A 25,000-nucleotide genomic window follows, 5' to 3' on the forward strand; every position below is an offset into this window, starting at 1 on the left:
GTGTACGAACGAATCGGCGGTCTCAAGAAGTGGGTGAGAGAGGGATCTAGTAATGACTTTGAGTTTGAAACGAATATTTTTGTGTTCGTGGATAGCTCACACGGTAGAGCCACACTCTCACCTGCCAGGCGGAGTTGTCGTACCAATAAGGTCGCAGGTTCAAACCCCACCACCGCCGCGAAAAATTTTTATTCTCTATTGTCTTCTGGCACTTTTCTATTCACTTCATATCTTGTTGTTACCAACATAAGTGCCTGCTCCACTCACTTTTCTGAATTAAACATACAGGTATGTTTACACCTTTCTCTCGTGTGTTATTTGAGGGGAAAACAACTAAATGATAATGGACGGTTTCAGCGTGTATTTGGGATTGATGGAAGAGAGAGAGAGAGAGAGAGAGAGAGAGAGAGAGAGAGAGAGAGAGAGAGAGAGAGAGAGAGAGAGAGAGAGAGAGAGAGAGAGAGAGAGAGAGAGAGAGAGAGAGAGAGTTGGGAAGGAAAGAATATCTCACTGAATTATTTGTTTGTATATGTTTTGTTTTGTTTTTGTTTTTGTTTTTTTTGCTTTTTCTGTTTTGCTTTTGTTTATTTTGTTGGGTTTTTTTTTTTTGTTTTTTTTTTTTGTTGGTGTTTTTTTTCTATCCTTGGATTAAATTTTGTTTGTATTGTTTTGTTTTGGGGTTAATTATTTTTGGAGCGATACGCCGCCTAACCCCCTTTTAAAGTCATTTCAACACAAGCAAGAAGGAAAACAATGATAATGGGAGATAATGAGTCTGATTATTATAGTTATAGAATAACAGGCCAGAATTTGTTTTTAATTCAAGCTTTACAGCAGCGCATGCTAGGGCTCGATGTATAGATAGAGCACTCGCTTCACTTCACAAGCAAATGGATTGGTTTCTTTCCCGGTTGAGTCGATCTTATTAATGTAATAAAAAGATTCCATAACCCCTCTCTGTCCACCCGGGGGGTCCCGATAGCTCACACGCAAAGGAACCAAGATCGATCCCCGGTGGAGTCGAGATTCTTTCTGGAAACCCCCCCCCCCCCCTGTCAACCCAGCAGTGAATGGGTAGCTGAATCTGGTAGAATTGGTGGAAAGTACTATGCGATAGACGAGAATCCTCTGCAAAGGATAGCAAGAAATTGCTATCCGCTATAAAAACCGGGATAAACTCCGGCTCCGTGGGCCGAATGGCTCTGAAGGACTTCTATCCATCCAACGGAGATGCCTACTTGCAATTTCAAAAATTCGTAGTTTCCAAGGGTAAAAAAAAAAAAGAAAAAGAAGAAGTCATACAATGCGTGCAACTCTTTTGGGTTTCAAATCAATGTCAGAAACAGGATTAAATATAATATGTATACGAATAAAATGAATAATTATTAGGACTTTATTTTTCTTTCTTTATGTGTTCAAATCGCTTTACAAGGATTCCAGACGATACAAGTTATTTTGCATTTTATTTTATTTGTTTTCCATGTTAATTTGTGTATTGTTGTGCTGACGAAGGGTTTGTACCCAAAACGTCCATTGTCTGTTTTGTCCCCATACGAAGCCTATCCGTTTTCAGCCTTTCGTTAGTATTTTACAAGGATTCCCCAGACACGGCGTCTGTAAGGTGCTTATCATGGGCCAAAGTCAAACTGAACAAAGTGACGACCTATTGTGATGTCGAATCACAACATTGCCATTCGGTAGTATAACGGACAAACACACAAAACTATGTTTAATTAACCATGATCGTTTAGAGTCTGGTTGATACAGTTTAAGTGAGAATTGCTCATATACGTGGATGGCAAAAAAAAAAATAATAAATAAATAAAATAAAAACAATAACAAAGACCAGAGTAACGTCATCTTCGTTTTATCTATATCTAGAAAGCTGCAAAAACTCGTGTCAAATTTAAATTGTATTACATATAAACACGAGCGAGAGATGTTTACAGACTTGACACGGCCGGCCTGGTATAGATAGATCGAAGTTGACGTCACTCGGGTCATTGTTCTTGTTTTTTGCCATCCGGGTTTATCAGTAATTCTCACTAAACCGTATTAACCAGACTGTAAACGTTTAAGGTTACACATAGTTTTGTGTGTTGGTCCGTTATACTTCCGGATGGCAATGTTGTGAGCTTCTGAGCCAAGCGCATTTTATCTATAGATACGCATCGTCTGCTATTAAACCCCTATGTTGCCACTTTAGAAGTTTCCCGTCACTGTATTATATCGCCGTCTCCGATGCAATCCTGATAAAAGTCAACACCGTAGGATTAGAGAGAAAAAAACATATTGTTCACTTTCAAGCAAGGTTGACTTTCTTTATCAACGGTATCAACAGAAAACACTTAGAAAAAGAACAGAAAATATGCGACCAACAAGAGGTGTTAACTTAAATGAGAAGTTGACTTTAAGAGTATTGGATTTATGCCGATTCCATTGTAATTCTTATTTTCTTACTATACTCGGTTGTAAAATGAATGCATAGAAGTAACAATAATAATAATAATAATAATAATAATAATAATAATAATAATAATAATAATAATAATAATAATAATAATATAATAATATAGTAGTAGTAGTAGTAGTAGTAGTAGTAGTAGTAGTAGTAGTAGTAGTAATAGTAGTAGTAGTAGTAGTTAGTAGTAGTAGTAGTAGTAGTAGTAGTAGTAGTAGTAGTAGTAGTAGTAGTATAGTAGATAGTAGTAGTAGTAGTAGAAGTAGTAGTAGTAGTAGTAGTAGTAGTAGTAGTAGTAGTAGTAGTAAGTAGTAGTAGTAGTAGTAGTAGTAGTAGTAGTAGTAGTAGTATAGTAGTAGTAGTAGTAGTAGTAGTAGTAGTAGTAGATAGTAGAAGAAGAGGAGGAGGAGGAGGAGGAAGAAGAAGAAGAAGAAGAAGAAGAAGAAGAAGAAGAAGAAGAAGAAGAAGAAGAAGAAGAAGAAGAAGAAGAAGAAGAAGAAGAAGAAGAAGAAGAAGAAGAAGGAGAAGACATTTATATAACGGCGTTGTCCATCTTACTTAAATATTACACTGAACGACCTGCATTACTCACTCGTCCAACATGCTGAGTATTGATGAGAGACCTAAATGATGATAATAAAATAATAAATCTGGCATTTATACAGGAGCTAGCGCATATTATATAATGTGTACAAGCCATGCTTCATGCATTAAAAGTGCTTTGACTTTGAGCACATTTCGTGGGCATTGCTCATCATAAAAGCTGACGTTTATTTGTTTTAAAAATCAAAAGGTAAAGAACTTATTATCTGTTCATACCACTTACCTTTTCCAAAAGAGAAATGAATTCCAAATGGTTGCGTGATCCTGTTTGTTTGGTTCCAATAATATAACGTCACAATAATCACATCCAACAAACTCCAAATAGGCGGTTAATGTTTTTATAATAGGTAATGATTTATCGCTATCATTATCAACACCCTGATTCGTTCACAAGGAAAATCACTATAATATTTTTACAGCATTTTAAAGACTCGGGCAGGTATGTTACTCCAATGATTAAGTAGAAGGAATGAACAGGTAGGTGGTTTCAGTCTTGTGCATACAAAACATGCACGTGCAAGTAACGTGGTGCAGACGACGACGACGACGACGACGTAAAAACCCTTGCGGCCACTACTGGGATGAGCTAACAATACCCAGTTACCGTCTTCTACTCCTCATTCCGAATTTCGATTCCGCTCACTCTCACTGCGGCACAGCACACAGACACACAGTACAGACGACACACGTCGAAACGCGGTAACGATTCGGACTGAGAGAGAAAATTCTGAATGGCGCAAGACATCGGCAAACACTCCCACCCCTCGCTTCCGTTGTGTGTGACAGCCAGTGTTACAACAAACAACACGACACAAAATAGAGAGTAGAATACTCGAAACAAAAGCAAGAAGAAATATAGATAGAACGAAGATGACGTGAGTCAGGTCTTTGTTATAGTTTATTGCCATAAACGTTTATGAGTACTTCTCACTAAACTGCATGAACCAGACTATAAAAGTTCATGGTTACTCAGTTTTGTGTATTGGTCCGTTATACTTCCGGATGGTAATGTTGTGAGCTTCTTCGCCAAGCGCATACTATCTATAGATGCTGTGCGCTTGCTTGGCTAGGAAGGTCAAAACATTATCATCCGGAAATATAACGGACCAACACACAACTTGGTGTGCAACCTTCAATGTTTATTAGTCTGGATAAAACATGAGTGGCAAAAACAATAACAAAGACCTGAGTGACGTCAACTTCGTTCTATTTATATCAATCGTACAAATACACAAAACGTTTAAAGTCTGAGAAAAATTAGTGAGAAAAGATCACATCTGAAAGTATCACCATAATCATCATCCATCGTGGCTTGTGCTCTTGAGCACGTTGCCCGTCAGCTGTCTCCAAGAATCACGATCCTCTGCGGTGTGCATGAAATCTGTGTTGCTTTTTAAGTCAAAGTAATAATAAAGGAAAAAGTATAGAAAGCTGCAAAAACTCGTGCCCAATTTCAATTATGATCGAGAGGATGTTTACTGACTTCACTCGAACTGACATAGTTACGCATTGTCTGCTATTAAAACTCTATTGGCACTACAGAAGTTTCGCGTCTCTATATTACATATCGCTGTTTCCGGTTTCTGTTTTGTTTTTGTTTTTAGGGTTTTACGGCGCTTGCAACACATTTAGGTTATATCAGTACCAGTAAAAAGGAAGAAAACGGGATAGTAAAAAGTTCTAGAATTACAATTAAAGCACCCAAGAGAAAGTAAGACAAAGGGGTATGGGAACAAATAGGGATCAGATGTAGATTCCAAGAGCATACCATCAATGTACTTAGTTTGAGATCACCCACAAGTCTCATCCGGACACAAGCACAAAATCCAACAAAGAGGAATACACTCAAATGCTTACATTATACATTAAAAATAACAAATATAATAATACATAACAGGGAGATGATTTACAAGGAAAAAAATATCATCTCCCAAAACAATAACTATGCATTTGACTGTTTCCCTCTCAGCCAGGACTCCGATGAGAGCCAGGAAAAAAACAAAAAACCGTAAACAAAAAAACCGTAATCTCATTCCAAGACAAAGACAGAAATCTTGTTGGATAGGATATGAGGGGATAGAAGACACAGTATGTACCTCCCTGCCCGCTATGGGAGGTCAGGATCCCCACCCAGTCTCCGGTTTCTATAGAAGGAAGGAAGTTGACGTCACTCAGCTCTTATTTTATTTTATTTTTTGTTACATTTGGACAGCCTGCTAGTGATGAGTTCTCATTAAATTAAATTATATCAATCAGATTATGATGTGTGTTGATAATTTTCATCTGGCTGGTGGGTGTTGCATTTTACCTAAACGTATAGCGTCTATAGCGTGAAATGAATAGAAGCAATTACTTACTTCGTGCCAAACACACAAATTAAATAGGCCAGGCCCAGGAAGTGAGTATTTATCACAATATTTTGACACATTGATGAAGGAAGAGCATCCCAATACCTCACATCTCACTAAGCTTTTTTTTTTTCAATCATCTGTGTTAAAATTGGATTCAGTAGCCTGATGTCACGCCGCCAGGCAACGGCGACCATCTTGGTTCTAAACAAAGAAAATCATTACTTTTTATTCTTCATGCTGGCTAGAATTTTTCATTCCCATTTCATATGCCTTTTGATCAGAATGTGTATAAGTCAAAACATGATCATATTTATGTGTTTTTTCCTCTGGAAGCGTTTTTATGCTAGCCGGAGAAATATTTCATACGGGCGTCCGCCATTGTCCGACAGTTTAGAGCCAGTGTTACTAAGGAAGGAAGTGACGTTACGACTATTGAATCCTATTGTCAGATGTGTGGATTCCTTGCTTCAGGTTGAATTCACTGGCAAAATATGCTTTATTCTATATGATATATTCGATTAGTTTTAGTGAAATTTACGATGACTAACGTAATTTTCAAAAGTGTATCGATAGAACGAAGTTGACGTCACGCAGTTCTTTGTTATTGTTTCTGTGCCATCCTTGTTTACGAGTAATTCTCACGAAACTGTATTATCCAGACTATACTACAAACGTTCACGGTTACACAGTTTTGTGTGTTGGTTCGTTATTTTTCCGGATGGCAATATTGTGAGCTTCTTAGCCAAGCGCATACTATCTATATATGTGCGCTATAATATAATGCACTGTATAAATTGATTGGATAACCCGAGACTCGTCCTATTGATGCATATCTATAAAAAACACAACAACCGCCAGCCGGATCTAACTTACCAACACACAAAATAATGTGTAACCTTAGACGTTTATAATTTGATTAATACAATTTAGTGAGAATTGCTCGTAAAAATGACTGGCTAAAAACAATAACAACCCATAGTCCCAGGTTCATGCTCCGTGCCCACCGCCTATTTTCCTAGCTGTGGTCCCCAATGGTATCCACCTCCCATAGTCCCAGGTTTAATCTCTCAATACAAAACAGAGAGATGATTTACAAAACTAACACTAAACATTTGACTGTTTCCCACTGAGCCACGGACTCCGGCAAGGGCCAGGACAAAATTAAGTAAATCCCTTTCCAAGTCAAAGACAGAAAGCAAATATTTGCTTTACACATTGATATGTAAACTTTTGAGTGTGTTCCTCTCAGAGTCAGAGTCAGAGATATTTGGGTGATCTCACTGATGGTAGGATGCTCTTGGTGGAATCTACATATGTTCCCTATTTGAACCAAGTCCCCTCTGTCTTACTTTGTCTTGGGTGCTTTAATTGTATTTTCTAGAACTTTTTCCCATTTTCTTCCTATTTACTGGCGCTTATATGTGTTGCAAGCGCCGTAAAACTTAAAACCCATAAACACAATCTTCCTTTTTACAGGCACTGAAATGACCGAAATGTGTCTATCGCAGGGGAACATGGGAAAATACCCAGTGGGGTCTTTTGACTTTTGACCTTCCATGGTGGGCCCGAGGTCACTTGATGTCTTCATCTCCCTAGTGGATAAAAGAGAGAAACTTACAAAACAAAAAATAATCCCAAAACTCTTTGACTATACATTTGACTGTTTCCCTCCCAGCTAGGATATATCTGGCGTGGGCCAGGACATAACCAAGTAATCTCATTCCAAGACAAAGACAGAAAGCATGTTAGAAAACAGATGTGTAAGTGGAAGAGAATAGAAGTAGAAGACACAGTTATAGATAGTGCTCCGTGACTCCCTGTCCCTGTACTATCACGCTTGACCTACTTACAATTTACAAATAAAGTCTAGACCCATTTTTATTCCATCCACCCATTTCTTTTTCGACCATCAATGCAGTCTAGCGTCAGTTTGTCTAGACTGACGCCAAGAAAACGGAAGCGTCACCAAACTTCATGCAACTGAGCACATGACTTTTCACAGATCCACCACTTAACCTGAGCTTTTATCAGAGGAAAATTTCTGAGAAAATCTCAAAATCCTGCGGAAGATTATCACCACTGAGTAGTAGTAGTTGTGGTGGTATTGTATAGTAGTTGTAGTGGAAGTACTGTTTTACTTTTTTAGCGATAGTAGATGTAGTGGTGGTACTAGTTGTAGTAGTAGTGGTGGTGGTTGTAGTACTTCCGTTGTTTTTAAAAACAGTATATGCAATGTTAATGAAATGTTAACCAAATAGCTAATACTAATACTGTGTTTTTTAAACAAGCGGCAGAGTAGTAGTGGTGGTTGTGACAAGAGGAGTAGTACAGTCCACTCCGGATAATTGCAACATTTCCAAAGAAATGGAATTGATTCTATATAAAAGTCACTGGATAATTGCAATGGCAACAAACATCAGTTAATCGCAACAAATTACAAATTTTCGCCCTCAAAAAGTGGCAAATTTAAAAAATCAAGCAAACAAAATATGATTAAACTTCATCGTGACAGGTTGAAGAATCTAGAGTGAGCGGGATCTAATGTTACAGTTACAGAAGTGTGTAACCCCTCCATTACAGACAAAAAAGTAAAAGAGGGAGGGACTTTGCAATGTCATCTGAGGCCATTAAATAGAAGGCGAGGGTGCTGGGCTTAGTCTTGACAACAGGTAGACAATGACAGTTGAAAAGAGAGACTTGGCAATATCCTTTGTTTTGGGATTGACAACTGTGCATTGTGACCAACGAGTTTGGTGAGAGCCTCACTGTTTCTCATCACGGCTATCTCTTTGACTCTCACAAATGTTGAGAACAAAAGAGTGAAAGTTAATCCAATCAAAGCTGATTTTGCTTGACAAAATATATACAGGGCTGCCATATAATTTTTATTTCAATCAAATTCCTGCTTGTGGTGGACTAAGAACAACAACTGGTTTGAGTTTACCATATGTGTAAAATGTTGCAATAGTGGACAGGAAACTCAACTTTGGTTAATTGTAACATTTTCGCTGATCCCAAGGTGTTGCGATTAACCGGAGTGGACTGTAGAAGTAGAGGCATCTCATCTACAAAAAAAAAGGTGCAGCAAATGCTACAGAAAGGGGTGGATATTGTCTGAGGTTTATCCATGTTGATGTTAGCGATGGCCTAATCTTTTGGCGAGTTCAAATGGGGCCAGAGTACCCCAGAGACCTGATCAGAGGAGTCTCCCAACATCCATGGAGAAGCAAAATGGCCACCAAGGGACAATACAGTGGTCACTGTTAGGATTTTCAAAATGACAGCTGCTCGATGAAGCCCCACCATTTTTTTTTTTTTGCATTCATAATTTTGTGCCGCCAGATTTAATTTTGCAATAAACTTTTTAAAATTTATCAATTCATTGAATCTTCAACTAATTTACAACTTTTTTATGACCATGGATGCAAGCTCACAACCATTATGACCAAGAGGTCAATTTATTATTATCAATTTTTACGAGCTTGATGGATACCCTGTAGTAGTAGTGGCGGTAGGGATGATTGACCCGTAGCCCTTTAGCAAAGGATAATCCAATATCACGATAGGGGCAGGAAGGTTTGTTTGGTTGTTTTTAAGGGTGTTACGGCGCTTGTTTTTTGTTTGTTGCTTTAGGTCTCTTCCAACACAATTGAGGTTATATGAGAGACCGCTGAAACAAAAAAACAAGCAATCTAACAAAAATAGTACAAATGTCAATCAAAAGCATAACCTAAAGATATCATAAGCTAAATTATAAATAACCAAGAACAAACAGGCAGAGGATTTACAGGAAAAAAAATATCCCCTGTCAAAAATACAATCACAAACCAAAGAAGCAGGATAGGCTAGTAAAGAGAAGAAGAAACGACATCACTATCGGATCGTACACCCATGCGAACATCATAGGTATATGATTCAATGGTGATGCTCCCATCCAACCACCCGCTTACGGCGCTTGGAACACATTATGGTCATATCAGCGCCAGTGAAAAAGGAAGAAAATGGGATAGTAAAAAGTTCTAGAATTACAATTAAAGCACCCAAGAAAAGGTAAGACAAAGGGGAATTGGTTCAAAGAGGAAACAGATAAAGATTCCAAGAGCACACTATCAAAGAACTTAGTTTGAGATCACCTTAAAGTCTCATCCAGACACAAGAACGGGTCCCAACAAAGAGAAATACTCTCTATTTACAAATCATATATAATATGTAAACAAAACAATAACAGAGAGATGATTTACAAGGAAAAAAAATATAATCTCCCAAAACTAACTAAACATTTGACTATTTCCCTCCCAGCTAGGGCCTGTACAAAACCAAGTAATCTCATTCAAGACAAAGATAGAAAGCAGTTGGAAAACAGATAAGAGGGAGATAGAAGACACAGTATGTACCCCCCTGCCCACTATGGGAGGTCAGGAAGGCACCCCATATGAAGAAAACCCACCAAAAGTGACTTCACCAGGCCAACTTACTCAACCCATCATGAAGAGAATCAACAGTAATCCTCCCCAAGCCCAGCACGGAAACCACTTGGATGGATTTTAATAGATACTTCCTCAGACAGAACAGTAAGGATAAGCGCATGTAAGCATGCAGACAAACACAAAATAATAAACAAACAGAAAAGAAATTTCACTGTAAACATTTATTCTTACGAAATTTGTACCCATCCCCCCTCCCCAGTCTCAATTTACAAAGCTGCAATAATTAAAAAACCAGACCATTCATTAGTTCCTCAGAGATTAAACAATACGAGAGATAAGAGTAAAACCAAGTCAGACAGTCAATACATGAAAACAAATGAAACTTCCAATAATTCCTTTGATGAAAATGTAAACCAAAATAAAAATAAATAAACCAATCCAACTAACATGCCATGGAGTAAATAAATTTGTCGTACAATTTAACTGCTGTAACTGGAAAAAACTGGGCATAAATAAAAATTTAACCCCATTGCAGACTGTGTAGCCTTAACTTGCGCATCACCAAATCTCCCGAGATGTTTGAAGTAACAAATGGTGGTTATATTATCAACCCGCTTCACCAATGGCAATGACAGGTAAGCTGTGGTAGTCAATCAAATATACTTCATCCGTCCGCAGAAAACCCTAACAAATATTTTAGACATGGAAATCATCATCTACACACATGTCACAAATCCTTCTATGCACCGTCTTTCTAAAGGGGAGGGGAAATGGCCTCTGTGTTCTTTTGCTTTTAAAAATTGAGGAGTGTAACAGTTATGCAGATGCTGGGTGTTTTGTTATAGACTTAGTCTTGCGTTAATAATCATCAAAACATTATTTTGATCAGAAAAGAACCCATGTCCTGCAGTAAATCGTTAACAAATAACCTTCCAATAATGAGTAACAATTTGTCTTTCCTTCATCATAATAAGACAACAATAAAAACAACTTATATATAATAATAATATATATATGTATAAACACTACTACGGACTTGTGACAAAGAACAAATATATAATAGTAACAATAATAAAAAAACAATGATAAAACTTTTGGAAATGAAGCGAAATGAATAATGAAACAATGAAGTAACGATGATTGGGTGACAGTGGTGGTGGTGGTGGGAGAAGATTTGACATCCTTATGGTCCTGTGATGAGAAGAAACAATGTACAAATTGAGAAACGTATGTGTGGTCCATGCGCTCCCATCTAGCCCTCATCTTCATCCTCCTCTCCCTCTCCTTCCTCATCGACTTCCTGCATGAAAGAGAAAAAAAACAAAAGGGAAGGGTAAATGGATAGTCACAGGAAAAGAACGGAAATATCACCAAAATACTAATCATCAACACTGTATAATAAAGCACTTAAAAACAAATTTGTGCCATTTGCCCTTTACTAAAATAAAATGAAGAATTACTGATATAAAGAATCATTCTTTTCTGCCTGTAGTTGTTCCTAATATCCATGCTTTACTGTAATAACCAGAGAAAGAAAAAAATAGAGCAAAGACAAGGGACAAGTCCAATCTACACGATAATCTTGAGAGAAAAAAAACAACCCTAAAAATCATCTCTTTCTGTTATATCTAGATGGTATGTAGAAAGAACCAATTGAGCATTTATCTATTTATTAAAAAAAAAAAAAAAAATAAAACTTGAAAAAGATTGGATAAGCAGTCTTCATAATATACCATAGGTTTACTTTCATTATGCATTATCACATACACATTAACAGTCCAATTTTTTTCTCTTTAAATCTTTCTTAGAATCAGGACAGTTGGCCACTAAGTATCAATTCTTTTTCAATCTAAATTTAACAGCAACACACTCTCCACTTTGATCCACAATCTACAGCCCAGGCCTAGAAGTGATTCAGGAAAATATTTTTCCCTGCTTTTTCCCGTTTTTTTCCAGGCTCTAGGGAAAATTTTAAGGTAGTAATTTTCAAGCATATTCATCAATTCTAGACCAGTTACCACTACCTATATATATATATATATATATATATATATATATATATATATATATATATAATATATATATATATATATATATATATATATAGTAGAGAGAGAGAGAGAGAGAGAGAGAGAGAGAGAGAGAATCAGAAAAGAGGGGGAAATTATTGACTCGTAGTATATATTACTATAATAAGCCATCCAGTATCTAAGCCTACACCATCCGTGGGGAAAAAAAGAAAAAAAAAAAAAAAAAGAGAGAGAGAGAGAGAGAGAGAGAGAGAGAGAGGAGAGGAGAGAGGAGAGAGAGAGAGAGAGAGAGAGAGAGAGAGAGAGAGAGTGGCTGAGACTGAGAGAAAGAAATATATTGACTCTGGCTATTAATATTAATACTAAGACGTATTCCTGTCAACATGCAAAAAAATATCTTAAAAAAGAGAGAGACAGATAGAGAGAGAGAGAGAGAGAGAGAGAAGAGAGAGAAGAGAGAGAGAGAGAGAGAGAGAGAGGAGAGAGAGAGAAATGGGGAGAAAAGAGACAAAGAGAAGAGAAATCAATAGAGAGAAAAAGACATTTGAATATTACTATGAGAGAGAAAGTAGCGTCCAAAGACTTGTGGCCTACTTATTGAATTGCACATGAATGAAATAAAGCTAGTTAATCTAGAGACAGACAAAACAAACTAAGTACAAATTACAATGAGTAAACGACCTTAATCTGCCATCTCCAAATAATTGAATAACAAGTCACGAAAATTAATTAAAGTAGCCCAAGGACGTCGACCGTCTTTCTTAGCTTAGCTAACAATCGCATTCATGACCAAGTCGTTTCTAGCACTCTTGTCTTGTCGACAATGATGAGTCGACTGAGTGAATCAAGCGTCTTTAAGTCTTCGACCAATCACAGGCTATCTAACCGAACCGGCTGGTCGAAACAAAGACGCTTCTCGCCGTCGATGTATTACGCTATTGTTGTGCAAGTGGCAAGGAATATAACACCTTTTTGAGTAGGCCTAAAAGATAAAATCTAAAAGTAAAAAATATAATTCTGAGGAATTTGAAAGTCACATTGTTGAAATCGGCTTGAAAAAAAGAAGAACATTGGTCCTTGTTTCAGAAAAATCGGTTGAAAACCAACTGTTTTACGAATAAATTCGATTTTAAAAATTGCTTTTGTTTATTTTCGATTTTTTTAGCAACTTTTTTATTTATCGGCCGATTTTCTTGATTTTTATATCATTCTTTATATCTCAATGAGACGAGATCAGTGATATACTTTGTTTGTTTCAAATGTAACTACAACATAATTTGGTTTTTTTACTTATCAACCGTGCCTGGATAATTTATTCAACTGACGCAACTATCCCATTGCCGTCTTCCAGTGTTTCAGCGATGACTCTAAACCACTATAATTACGTCATGCACAGGAAACATGGTAAAAGTCTGTGTACTCTACGAATGCGGACCGGACTTTGCTGATTGGGTCGATCGTCATAACATAGGGCCTTGTAGTGTGAGGAAACCATAAGAGGCTGCTGCCATGCTCTAAGTCGATCGTTCGCAGGTTGGGTAATGATTACGCGGAAGAATACATGTTGGGTTGTTGTTCACCAAATTTTTCTCACGGCTTTTTCCCGGCCCCAGACAATTTTCACCGATTTTCCCGGCTTTTCCCGGTCGGGAAATTTCAAAATAAAGTTCCCGGCTTTTCCCGGTTTTCCCGGCCCACTTCGAGGCCTGACAGCCAAATACTCATTTCCCACTAAAAAGGGTGGTGCTTGCAGGGGGCAACACGACCACCCATCTTCGATCATACGACTAGATTTTGATAGCATGACCACTTGCAGTCATCTCGTTGAAATACACCACAATCATAAGCTTCATACTTACATCTTCGCCCTCTTCATCATCCTCAAAGTTGCCCTCATCGTCCAATTCATCCTCTGAAGAAAATAAAAGTTATGTAAATGATAGGAGCATGTGAAGAGAAAGTAATCGGAATTTCTTTTAAAGCCAAAGCACATGCATTTCATCAATTTTATGTTACGGGATGAAAAAAATAAATAAAACTACACAAGAGAAAAATTTGATTCATAAGTGAGTTGAGATACAATGATGACAAACATTTATATTAATATCTACTTACCGCCATCTCCCCCAGTTTCTTCATCAATTTCAGATGCCTGGAAAAGAAAAAGAAAATTTCACATGTCAAAATCGCATTCAACAAAACAATCAGTGTGCAATGGATCTATGTCCACAAAGATTCAGGATTCATAACTTGAGCATTTATATGGTGCAATCTCCACTGAACATGCTCAAAGCGCTTTACAAGGGTTCCCTAGCCAACAGCACACTAAAAATGTAGGATGAGACATGATGCCTGTTAAGCAAATCGACTGTTAAGTGATACATATCGCAATTGCTTTTCCAGACAAGGACAACACTGTTAACATCCAGATACTCATTCTAGACCTCAGCACGGCAAGAATGTGAATAAAGAGCCTTATCCAAGGATTCAACTAAGCACACCACTCAGACTCGACTTAAACCTCTTGATTCCTTGTGGAACATAGGACCCCAACACTTTTCCATCTGACTCGCCTTTTGGAGGTCTTTATTAGGGCCCAGGTTTGTCCAGCTACCTTCAACTCAAGTCTTGATGCTTCGCCACCATGTCTGCTTTGGTCGACCAACCCTCCTCTCTCCTTGCCGATTCCAGTCCAAAGCCTGCCTGATATTGCTTGTAGGCTTCCTGAGGGTAAGGCCACTCCAGCCCTGTTTCCTTTTCTTTATTTCAGCTTCAATAAGTGACTGGTTCAGTTTTTGCTGCAGTTCTTCATTTGTGGTGATGTCTGACCACCTGATATGAAGGATGTTTCTGAGGAACCTGTTTATGAATGCTTGAAGCTGTATTAGTTGTGGTTTCAGTCACCCGCCATGTCTCTAAGCCTTATAAAAGAACAGACTTCACACTTGTGTTGAATATCCGGATTTTTAAAAATTCTTCAATGTAAGAGTCTTTGAATTCCATATTGGTCAAAGAGTGAGACTCAAACCAAGTGAGTGTCGTATCAAGAGTCCACACAACCGCACAATATATTCAGTAAAGTTGCAAACAGTTCAATATTATTTCATTTCTATGTGAAACTATAAAACAACAGTGCCACTCAAACAGGAGTAAATCATTTTGTCCAAAGCCAAAAGCACACAAAACTAAAAATTTTCAACAATTGAAAGATTGACATCCAGCCCCGTAAACTGCGTTGCAACCGAGGTGCACAGTGTCACTAACTGTCGTAGAGCTAATTAAAAAAAAAAAAATATGTGCCAATCATCCCATAACCGCAAACTCTTTACAAAGCATTAAAATCAGAACATCTGGGCTTAAAAAACTTCGTTCAAACAGTCTCAAGTCTGTTCCATGAAAGTTAATTGTGAAATGATATACCCGTAAAATAACCGTCCTGCATTTTCTGAAATTCAGATGTAGGCTCAAACATGAATTTCTCATTGTTAGGAAAATTGGTCAATAACACTATTACTATGGTGCAAACCTCATTTTAAACATATAAATCAAAGAGCACAGCTTAAATACATTCAACATGAAAGTTTGGTAAATTCAGGTTCTTTCATAAAAATATATAATTTTCCTGAAAATCCAGGTGGTGTTGATAGAGAGGAGGTTGTGATAAAGATACTGCAGTCATAATACATCAATTTCAAGATTAAGAATGAGTTCTAGAAAAAGGTTTGTAAGGGTTTTACGGCACTTGCAACACAATTAGGTCATATCAGCACCAGTAAAAAGGAAGAAAATCGGATAGTAAAGACAATCTTGTTGTACAATTCAAAGGACTTGACGAAAAAGTAAGACACAGGAGAATTGTTCAAATAGGGAACAGATTTAGATTCCAAGAGCACACTATAAGTGTGCTTAGTTTGAGAGATGATTTACAAGGAAAGAAAACAACTCCCAAAACTATAAATTCGACTGTTTCCCTCCCAGCCAAGGACTCTGGCCAGGGTCAGGACAAAACCAAGTAATCTCATCCCAAGACAAAGACAGAAAGCAATTGGAAAACAGACACAGGGGGATAGAAGACACAGCATGTACCTCCCTGCCCACTATATGAGGTCGGGAATCCCACCCAGGCTCCAGATAAATAAAATGACCAGACAAGGAGAGATTTTAAACCAGATTGAACATTCAACATTTGATTATTCGAACAATTACTCACCAGGTAATATTGTAATGGGTTGGGCCAGATATCATCCTTTATAACCTCTCCAAGCTCATCAGCACCAGCATCGCCGTGATCACTAAACCAACTGAAGAAGGATTCCTGGTCATCGTGTGAGCGTTTCCTGCCTTTGTTGGCTGATGCCTTCTTTGTGAGGTCCTAGAGATAAGTGTCAACACAAACACACTAATTTAAGTAGGCCATTCTCAACGGATGTTACGTTAACTTTAAAAGAATTAAACTGATTTTTAATTGTAAAAAAGAATCAAAATCATCAAGGACTTCAGGATTAATATTAGGGTAGCCAAAAAAAAAAAAAACAACCGATCAATCTAACCCATGGAGAAAATATTCTGATCAATTACATTGTTACTTAGAAATTTGTTTGCTCTGATCAGAACAAGAAGCTAAGCTACTTAAGGTTCAGACTCAAAACAACTACCTTAAGTCACAATGCAACCCTTCCTGTGCCAATGAAGACAACTATAAACTATATCACAAAAAATGAAAAAATAATTCCTTGGGTACAATACATTGTAATCCTAAATATTCAAATTTCACAATTTTCTGAATCTATTGAAAAACGATCCCAGTAAGAATAGCAACATAAAGATAAGAATCTGTCAAATAGGTGAGGAGTCTCTACAAATAGAATTGGCAGTTACCAATTAGATTTTATTATAAATAGAAAGACCGTACCTTTCCTTCCTTCCATGAGATTGTGATAGACTGTGATGAGGGGTCTCCGGTGTCATTCAGATGGAACTCTTTTGACAACATTTCATTAGAGAAGTAAGGGTTGGACTCAAAATGCTGGAAGGAAAAAGATAAAATATAAACTATTTACGGTATTTTTATGTATTGCACATGCGGTAAACAGAAGTGTGCTCATACAAATTTTCAACATTGAAATTGGAAATTCTCCAACACAACTGTAAATTACTAGATTTTTCATGGCATGTGCAAGAGCAAAGATTGGTCAATAATTCTAGAAGACTTTAGCAATTTCCGAGAGTTGGTAGCTGTTTCACCATTCCAAAAGGGGCTGTTTTTTTCTTTCTTCCCTTAAAATGCAGATTGACCCCCCATGTTACATTTAAAAAAGAATAATATTGGTAAAATATTATCTAAGTCCCAGCCTAGATCATTAAAATCATGATATTAGAATGTCAAGTCTCGACAAAGTGGATTACAAAATAGTAGATGAGACTATCATACAGAGAAACAGAGAAAGTAAAATCTAGACCCATTTGTCCCTTCCCCTCCAACCATCAACTAATCATAGAATACCACTGGTCTCCTGTGTCAATGGTGACATCTGGCCCCGACGTCATAAAAAAACGGACCATCAGCAAGTTTCACGAGACTGAGCGCAGGTGTCAAAATTAAATATTACAGGGTCCCCACCAAATCTTTGAAATTTTTTTCAAGACCCCATCGTCAAGAATGATTTTTTAAAAAGCCATTTATCAATAATAAAATATCATTAATTCTTTAAATTAGTGCACATGTGTAACCTTCAAAGAACAGATGATTATACTAGCTATTTATTAACCATTACATCTTACCCCTAGATTCCTTATCATCAGTTGATTCAATTTTGCTTTCTCTTCATGATTCATCAACCATGCAATAGTACTCCGCCACATATCCAATAATAGAGAGGTCCAATCTTTTCATTGTTCACTGTACTATAATACACTATGTACAAGACTATTTACAAACTGTCCTTCCTCTACAACAATTTCAAGGAGGCCCCCTTCTCCTCAAGTTTCTTAGAAACGGAGGCCCAACAACTTCCTCTTCTGCTAGTTTTCTTTTCCAACTTTTTTCTCCACTGCTTTTTTTTCTCCTCCAAATAAGCTTTGTACCTTCTACTGGCTAATCCACATGACGTTAATAAATTGTCACCAATTTCAAACTTTTCTATGCCACCTATGTGCCTCACATAATCCTTGATTTTGTTTTTCCCAGACTTCCCAACCCATCACAAAATTCCCGACATTTTCCCGATTTCACTACCCAGTGGGGACCCTGATATTATGACATAAGACATAATGATGATTTTGTGGCTTTGAGGAAAATTTCGGAGATATTCCCAAAATTCCGCGGAAGATTATCATCACTGATAACTAAACTGTCAAAAAGTTTAAAACAGTTTTGAAAAGGCAGGCCTCAGACAAATTTCGGGAACTATTGATATAAGTGAAAGCTTTTTGGGGGAAGGTTGTTTTTTGTCTGTCTTTTTTCTTTCTCTAAAATGCTCTGTCAATGCACTGTGATTATCCTATATAAAGACATCAGATAGTTGGTCTTACTTCAAAGACAAACGTTCCCAGGATAAAATAAAAATAAAATGATGAAAATAAGTTTACCACAGCGTAATTTATTTTATGTATTGTTTTAAAAAATAAAATAGACTGTAAATAAACCAGTTTGCATGTGAAAATGAGAGAGAGAGAGAGAGAGAGAGAGAGAGAGAGAGAGAGAGAGAGAGAGAGAGAGAAAGAGAAATAGAAAGAAACGAAAGATAAAATTTTTTTGGAGATATCAGTAACAGGTACCTTCTCTGTGACAGCCACATTACTAAAATACTTACAAAGTTAATACTATATCCAGATTTGATATCCTCAAACTCCTGAACTTCCACTTTACTGAGATACTGAAGAGCCTCTTCATCATCTTCATTAAGTAAGGCTGATACTTGTGGATGATTAACAAACTAATGACGTGGTTAAGGAATATAGAGATATTTAAACAAAAACCCTTGCTTACATTGCAATGTTTGGATCCAACACAGTAAGTAGTATAAATTCTGATTACGATTTCTGTCAATATAAATAATAGTCTGTATGTTTGAAGTGATATACCCTGCGTAAACATTTATCGACTATATAAGTTATCAATCCTGACAAATATTCAAGGGATTTGTCATAAGGAAGAATACAACAAGAAAAATTACAAAGCGCTCAAAGAACTTTACAAATATGTTGCTCATCTAAATTGCGAAACAGTCCGATTTGATGAGGAAAAATAAAAACCAATGTCTACTTTCAGCACTCGGCTACAGAATCTAAATTTAAATGATTCTTAAGTTCTGAGGACAGTGGCAAATCTCAATAAATAAGAAGATTTATATATAGGAAAGGATACAGCAGTGACCCAGAAGTTTGGAATTTTTGCTATAAGATCAGATCGTTTCTTGAAATAAGGCTGCCTGAGTGAGTTGTACTTCTGTTCAACTTTGAGGATCTCCTCACTAGCCTGTTCGTTCAATTTGTCAATTTCATTCTGAACTTCATCAATCTGTTCAATTGCCTCTTGCTGCTCTTTGTCTGAAAAAAAAATTAAAAAATAAAAAAATTGTTATCAAAAAGGTAAATATCTTTTACTACTGGAAATTCCCTTGTATAGATAGTATGCGCTTGGATAAGAAGCTCACAACATTGCCATCCGGAAGTATAACGGACCAACACACAAAACTCTGTGTAACCATGAACGTTTATAGACTGGTTAATACTCTAGTGAGAATTACTCACAAATGCGGCAAAAAGTAATAGCTAGGACCTGAGTGACGTCAACTTCAATCTACCTATATACGTATTTAATCAGCAGGGGCGGTATTTACCTTGAGAAAAAAAGCAGTTATTTAGAAATATTAAGGGAATTTTTCAATTATCAAATGTAGGTAATCCAGTTTCTAGGCAGGGGCTGATTAGCAATTTGAAAAGAGAGGTAATAGAGTGGATTAGAACTTTAATAGAACAAATATCACTTAATACAGTAGAACATGAAAGTAACGTACTCGGAAATAGCGAGTAAAATCTAAATCCCCGTTTTTTCCTCTTATTTGAGTCAATAAAATTAGCATGTAAGTAGCGAGTATGAAAAAGAGGTCAACTCGGAAATAACGAGCATTTCCTGCCCCAGCCTAGGACTTCGAACGAAGTAAAGCAAAACACCAGACAAGGGCGATTTAAATATTTTTAGCCTAGCTTCTTTTCTTTTCTTATTTTTCGTTACGAGTAATATTATTACATAGTAGCCTAGTCTAGAGTACATAGTAGGCGAAACAAATTTGGGTGGGGGGTTGGTGTGTGTGTTTGTGTGCGTGTGGGGTTCAATTATTCACCCAATGTGGTGCCGCGCGAGGTAAGCACTGGCAGCCAACATGTCAACATGCCTCACTTCGCATCATCGGTCAGCGAGTCGCATTCGTTAACGAACGACACGATCAGCGAGAGAGGGGAGCGTGGAACCATCATTTCAGTGGGTCAGTGATTGAGTGATGCGCTTGCTTACCGCATACAAACACTCACACACACACATACATGAAATCTTGATGGACATGGAAGGGGTGGATCAACTTCAACCTGTGGCCATCATTACGTAGTTAACGAAGGCCGTGTTCAACCCCGCCCTCGCCCCACTTTATCCACACACATTCATTTGCACGCACGCGCGGCACACATGCACAAACACACACACACACACACACACATTGTCTTTCCATATTTTTGTACAGCCGAGTGACCTTTCCTGGCAACTCGGGAATAGCGAGAACTCGGAAATAGCGAGCAATCAGGAGTGGACCCGTCGAACTCGCTATTTCCGAGTTCTACTGTATCAGTTACATCATTTTTCATAGTATCTGACCGGCTTTCTTTTGATGAGATTCACAATCTAAGCAAACTATCAAAAGTTGAAAATATAATTTAAAAATCATTGTATTACATACCCAGGCTACCATTCATTATTTCGCTTTCAGAATTGAGTCCAATTTAAAATTTAAATATCATGTTGATTATGTTGCAGAGTGTTTAATAGCACTATATTAGTCACTTTGATAACTAGTAGCTGCTAATAGGCTCAATGTAAGGTGAAACTCTATTTTCAACCCTTTACTGTTTGACACTATTTGAACAAAGAAAGCTAACTTTAATATCAATCGAAAGGATACAAAACAAACTGATGGGTGTATTTCATTCTTAATATATTTCTCAGAGAGAGAAAATGAGGTAAAAGTTTATCAATCAAACTTATGGATGCAGTTAAGAAGGTTAATTGGTAAAAAATTCAAATTGGTTCGATTTCAATGAAACATATACAAATACAAAGCCCTTTTCAACATGATTGTAATGTAATGATACACATTTTTGAGAATCAAATACGAAGATAAGTTATGCTAGTAGACTGTAAAATGTGTTCTTTGCCTAACAGGTTTTGTGACCTGACACTGTTGCATTTCCAGTAGTGACTACCATTTGGATTTCAAAACTGGTCTGAAATGGCCATTGGCATTTGAGTCACATGGGGGATAAAACGTAGGCCCGAAATCTTTTTAATAAAAAGGTAAGATGTTTAAATTACTAGCACGAACAAGAATCTTGATTTGCCAATGACTATGTAATAATCAAAATCTAAAATTAACCCTATTTTATCCATAAAAAGGATTACGAACACTGGGCCATTGATCAGCTCACTCCTGGAGTGCCAAATGGATGTTTGCCAAAGTACCTAATTTTAGTTAAAAACTTGGTACATTGATAAATATTGAAGAATATCTGTCAAATAGTGATTGAAATTGATAAACTCACAATTTCATTTTACTTGCCTACTTTTCAGGACAAGAATCTCGTATTTTTAAAAAATTAATTTTCACTCAAACCCTCTTTTCTCATACTAACCAAACAAGAAAATGGAATAAATAAAGCTTATTTTTAGACCTTTAAATAAGATACTTAACACATGCCATGTATTTTTTTTCTCATCAACACACAAATTCAATGATTACTAAAAAAAAATAATAAAAGATCAAATTTACTGCACAAAAGGCACTTTTGTAAAAAATTCAAATTGGATTGAGCTCAATGATACAAAAATCGCTTTTCAATACGATTCTAACAGTAACAGTACCAAAATTTTGATATCAGATTAGGGGAAGTTATACTAGTTTACTGACGGGACTTTGTGACTTGAAACTGATGCATTTCCGGTAGTGACCACCATTTGGATTATAAAACTGGCCTAAAATGGGCGCTAACATTTGAATAATGGAATGAGTTAAGGATACGGGATATAACTTTGCCTTGAATTTGATTTTATGAAAAAGTTTACGTGCCACAACAGGAAATTTAAGTTAGGTAGGTAATTAGGTAAACGTCCATTTGGCACTCCAACAGTGAGCTGATAAATGGCCTAGTGGCTGTGACCCAATTTTTGGGGTTTTTGAGTGATGGGTCTCAGAAAAAGTTCCATAGATTTTTTGTTTATGTCTGGATTTTAATAATGTCTTCTTTTCTTCAGGAGGAATTACCTTGTCGCTTGGTCTTATTTATGTTTAAATCAATGCCAATTTAGTATATCTTTTTGATCGTGGATCAAAATAGGGTATAATTTAGCTTTGGATGATAAAAAAATTAGAAATTTGTAAATCAATTCCAGTGATCGCATGTGACTTAACATCTTAACTTTTTAATAAAATAAAATTAAGGACAAAGTTGTATACCGCATTCCTCAAATTCATTCTAGCAAAACCTTTACTCAAATCCTAGCTGTCATTCAGGCCAGTTTTGAGATCCAAGTGGTGGTTACTACAGGAAATGCAAGCTTCAGGTTACAAATTCCGTCAGTATATAATAAATGAAAATGCAAATAAAAATAGGAATAGGACATTTTTCAACCTTTAAACTTTAAATTTAAACTAAAATAACTTTACTTCAGCTCATCTTATTTTCAAAATCTTGGTATCATTAGGATCGTGTTGAAAAGCACTTTATGATATAATAGGTTTCATTGAGCTCAACCAATTTTGAATTATTTACCACTACCTAATTTAGTTTACCAACTAGCTAGGCTACCAATTTCTGACTTTTTAAAAATTATCCAAAGTCCAAAGCTAAATACTACCCTACTGTATCCCCAAAAAAGATACTGCATTGATTTAAAATAAAACTATATCAAGACTAGAACTATGTGAACAAACAGAAAATTCCGTCAGTATATAATAAATGCAAATAAAAATAGGAATAGGACATTTTTCAACCTTTAAACTTTAAATTTAAACTAAAATAACTTTACTTCAGCTCATCTAATTTTCAAAATCTTGGTATCATTAGGATCGTGTTGAAAAGCACTTTATGATATAATAGGTTTCATTGAGCTCAACCCAATTTGAATTATTTACCACTACCTAATTTAGTTTACCAACTAGCTAGGCTACCAATTTATGACTTTTTAAAAATTATCCAGTCCAAAGCTAAATAATACCCTACTACTACTGTATCCCCAAAAAAGATACTGCATTGATTTAAAATAAAACTATAGCAAGACTAAAACTATGTGAACAAGCAAACCCCCCCCCCCCCCCCCCCCACACACAAAACTATAATCTAATCTAGGATTCTAGAATAATAATTGACGACGATGACTGATGACAATTTAGGAGCCACCTTGTCTAGGCTCTCACTTCGATTTTTCAAACATTTCCCAAACCCATTCTACATTTTTTTCAACGCTAAATACACATAGCATCAACAATACATATGAGCTCCAAACACAGACTTATTCAGTCCGGGGCCCGTTAATTCATGCCGGCTATTTTTAATGAAGGGACGTTACTCCAATTTAATGATCGAAAATTGGCGGCTGACATGACCAAATGGACTTCAGCTTCTAAATTTAACATTTTATTCACCGTATTTACGATGTGCACTCTCAGAATATATTGCTTAGAAGGCAAATAAAATGTACAATCATAAGATGAGTGTCATTTTATAACTGCATCGTAATTATACTTCCAATTTTCGGGAACACACACATGGCTGAAACAAGCGTCAGGCTTTTTTCTCGCCGAGTCTGGAGGGTCGGTTTGAAACAACTCAAATATTTTGGAAGTAAATCAGCAACTCATATATTTCAAATAAAATAATATGATCCCCATAATCTAGTTGAGCTATGGAAGTATAAAATATACATACCTGCTTGCTCATCTGCAGCATCATGATTATTTTTTCCGTCAGTTTTACTAACTTTTGGTGCGGACGCCATTTTCAACGTGAAGCGGGGAAAGCAAAGGACCGAAGGACGCACATGCGCTGTAGCCTTCTATTCCGGTCTGTAAATACGCGGAGGAAAGGGTACTTATATGATATTCGTACTGCCGTTCAAATTGTTTATCTTGGCTTGCAGATTTGAAACAAATCAACGACGATTTTATTTAATTAATTTTACTTTTGTTGAATAAAGCTTAAATAAATGTTTATATTTCTCCCAATCTGAGGTATAATTTGTTTGGTGTAATAATTTTGAGTGAACGCGGTTGTTGTCTTTATCTACTTTTAAAAGTATGGAATTCAACCCTGCAATGTTACGGAACGAAATATTAAATTGCTCTTTGTTTGTCTCAAAATATTATCAAATTATATAATAATGTGAATAAATAGATATCTAAATATGGCATTTCTTCCTCTTTCTATATTTTATATGAAAATAAAATTAACTCAGTCATTTTCATTGATTTATTAGCAAAATATCATAATTTAACAAAGAACAGTCGATTTGTTCAAGGGAAATAACCAAATATATTTTTTCTGCCGGTGAAAACAAAGAAAGAAAAATAAACAGAAAAAATAACCCCTTAAAAATTCAGAGATGCGCATGTTATAAAAATGTAAATAAATGAAAATTCACGTCCAATTTAAACGCTTTATAGACATATCTAATAGCTAGATCCAAGTTTCCATACTTCAATTCCCTCAAAGACAGAAAACATTCTAATACAGACAGCTCTTTTTTGTACAAAAGCACGAAAAATGATTTCCTTAATCGTCTAACGCCAAATGCTCCTCCACGCCTAAGTATAGTGCGGTTATGTCCGAAAGCCCAGTGCTGGATTAACTAATTAGGCAATGCAG

The 25,000-nt window shown here is 36.5% G+C and overlaps 1 protein-coding gene across 1 annotated transcript; it reads right to left on the minus strand.

Annotated features, from left to right (window-relative positions):
• Positions 1-10,048: 10,048 nt before the first annotated feature.
• LOC144980050 (protein SET-like) lies at positions 10,049-24,211 on the minus strand. The gene is made up of 8 exons (XM_078927525.1): positions 24,065-24,211; positions 19,239-19,420; positions 18,685-18,807; positions 16,785-16,898; positions 16,083-16,244; positions 13,988-14,024; positions 13,732-13,784; positions 10,049-11,142 (listed from the first exon to the last, which is right to left on the minus strand). Exons 1-8 carry the CDS (start codon positions 24,132-24,134, stop codon positions 11,095-11,097), a joined length of 789 nt encoding a protein of 262 aa, XP_078783651.1. The 5' UTR covers positions 24,135-24,211; the 3' UTR covers positions 10,049-11,094.
• Between the last annotated feature and the right edge of the window lie 789 nt (positions 24,212-25,000).

The sequence above is a fragment of the Berghia stephanieae genome, chromosome 9 (assembly GCF_034508935.2).
Source record: "Berghia stephanieae isolate SIO BIC M18660-M18661 chromosome 9, UCSD_Bste_1.3, whole genome shotgun sequence".
In the NCBI taxonomy this organism is placed as follows: Eukaryota; Metazoa; Mollusca; class Gastropoda; order Nudibranchia; family Aeolidiidae; genus Berghia; species Berghia stephanieae.

What these genes read in the sequence shown, in the direction of transcription:
- LOC144980050 (XM_078927525.1), bottom strand. Translation starts at nt 24,134, where the DNA reads ATGGCGTCCGCACCAAAAGTTAGTAAAACTGACGGAAAAAATAATCAT. An exon ending in TGCTGCAGATGAGCAAGCAG is followed by an intron (nt 19,421 to 24,064) that starts GTATGTATATTT and finishes TTTTTTTTTCAG; the next exon opens with ACAAAGAGCAGCAAGAGGCA. An exon ending in ACCCATTACAATATTACCTG is followed by an intron (nt 14,025 to 16,082) that starts GTGAGTAATTGT and finishes TTTCTTTTCCAG; the next exon opens with GCATCTGAAATTGATGAAGA.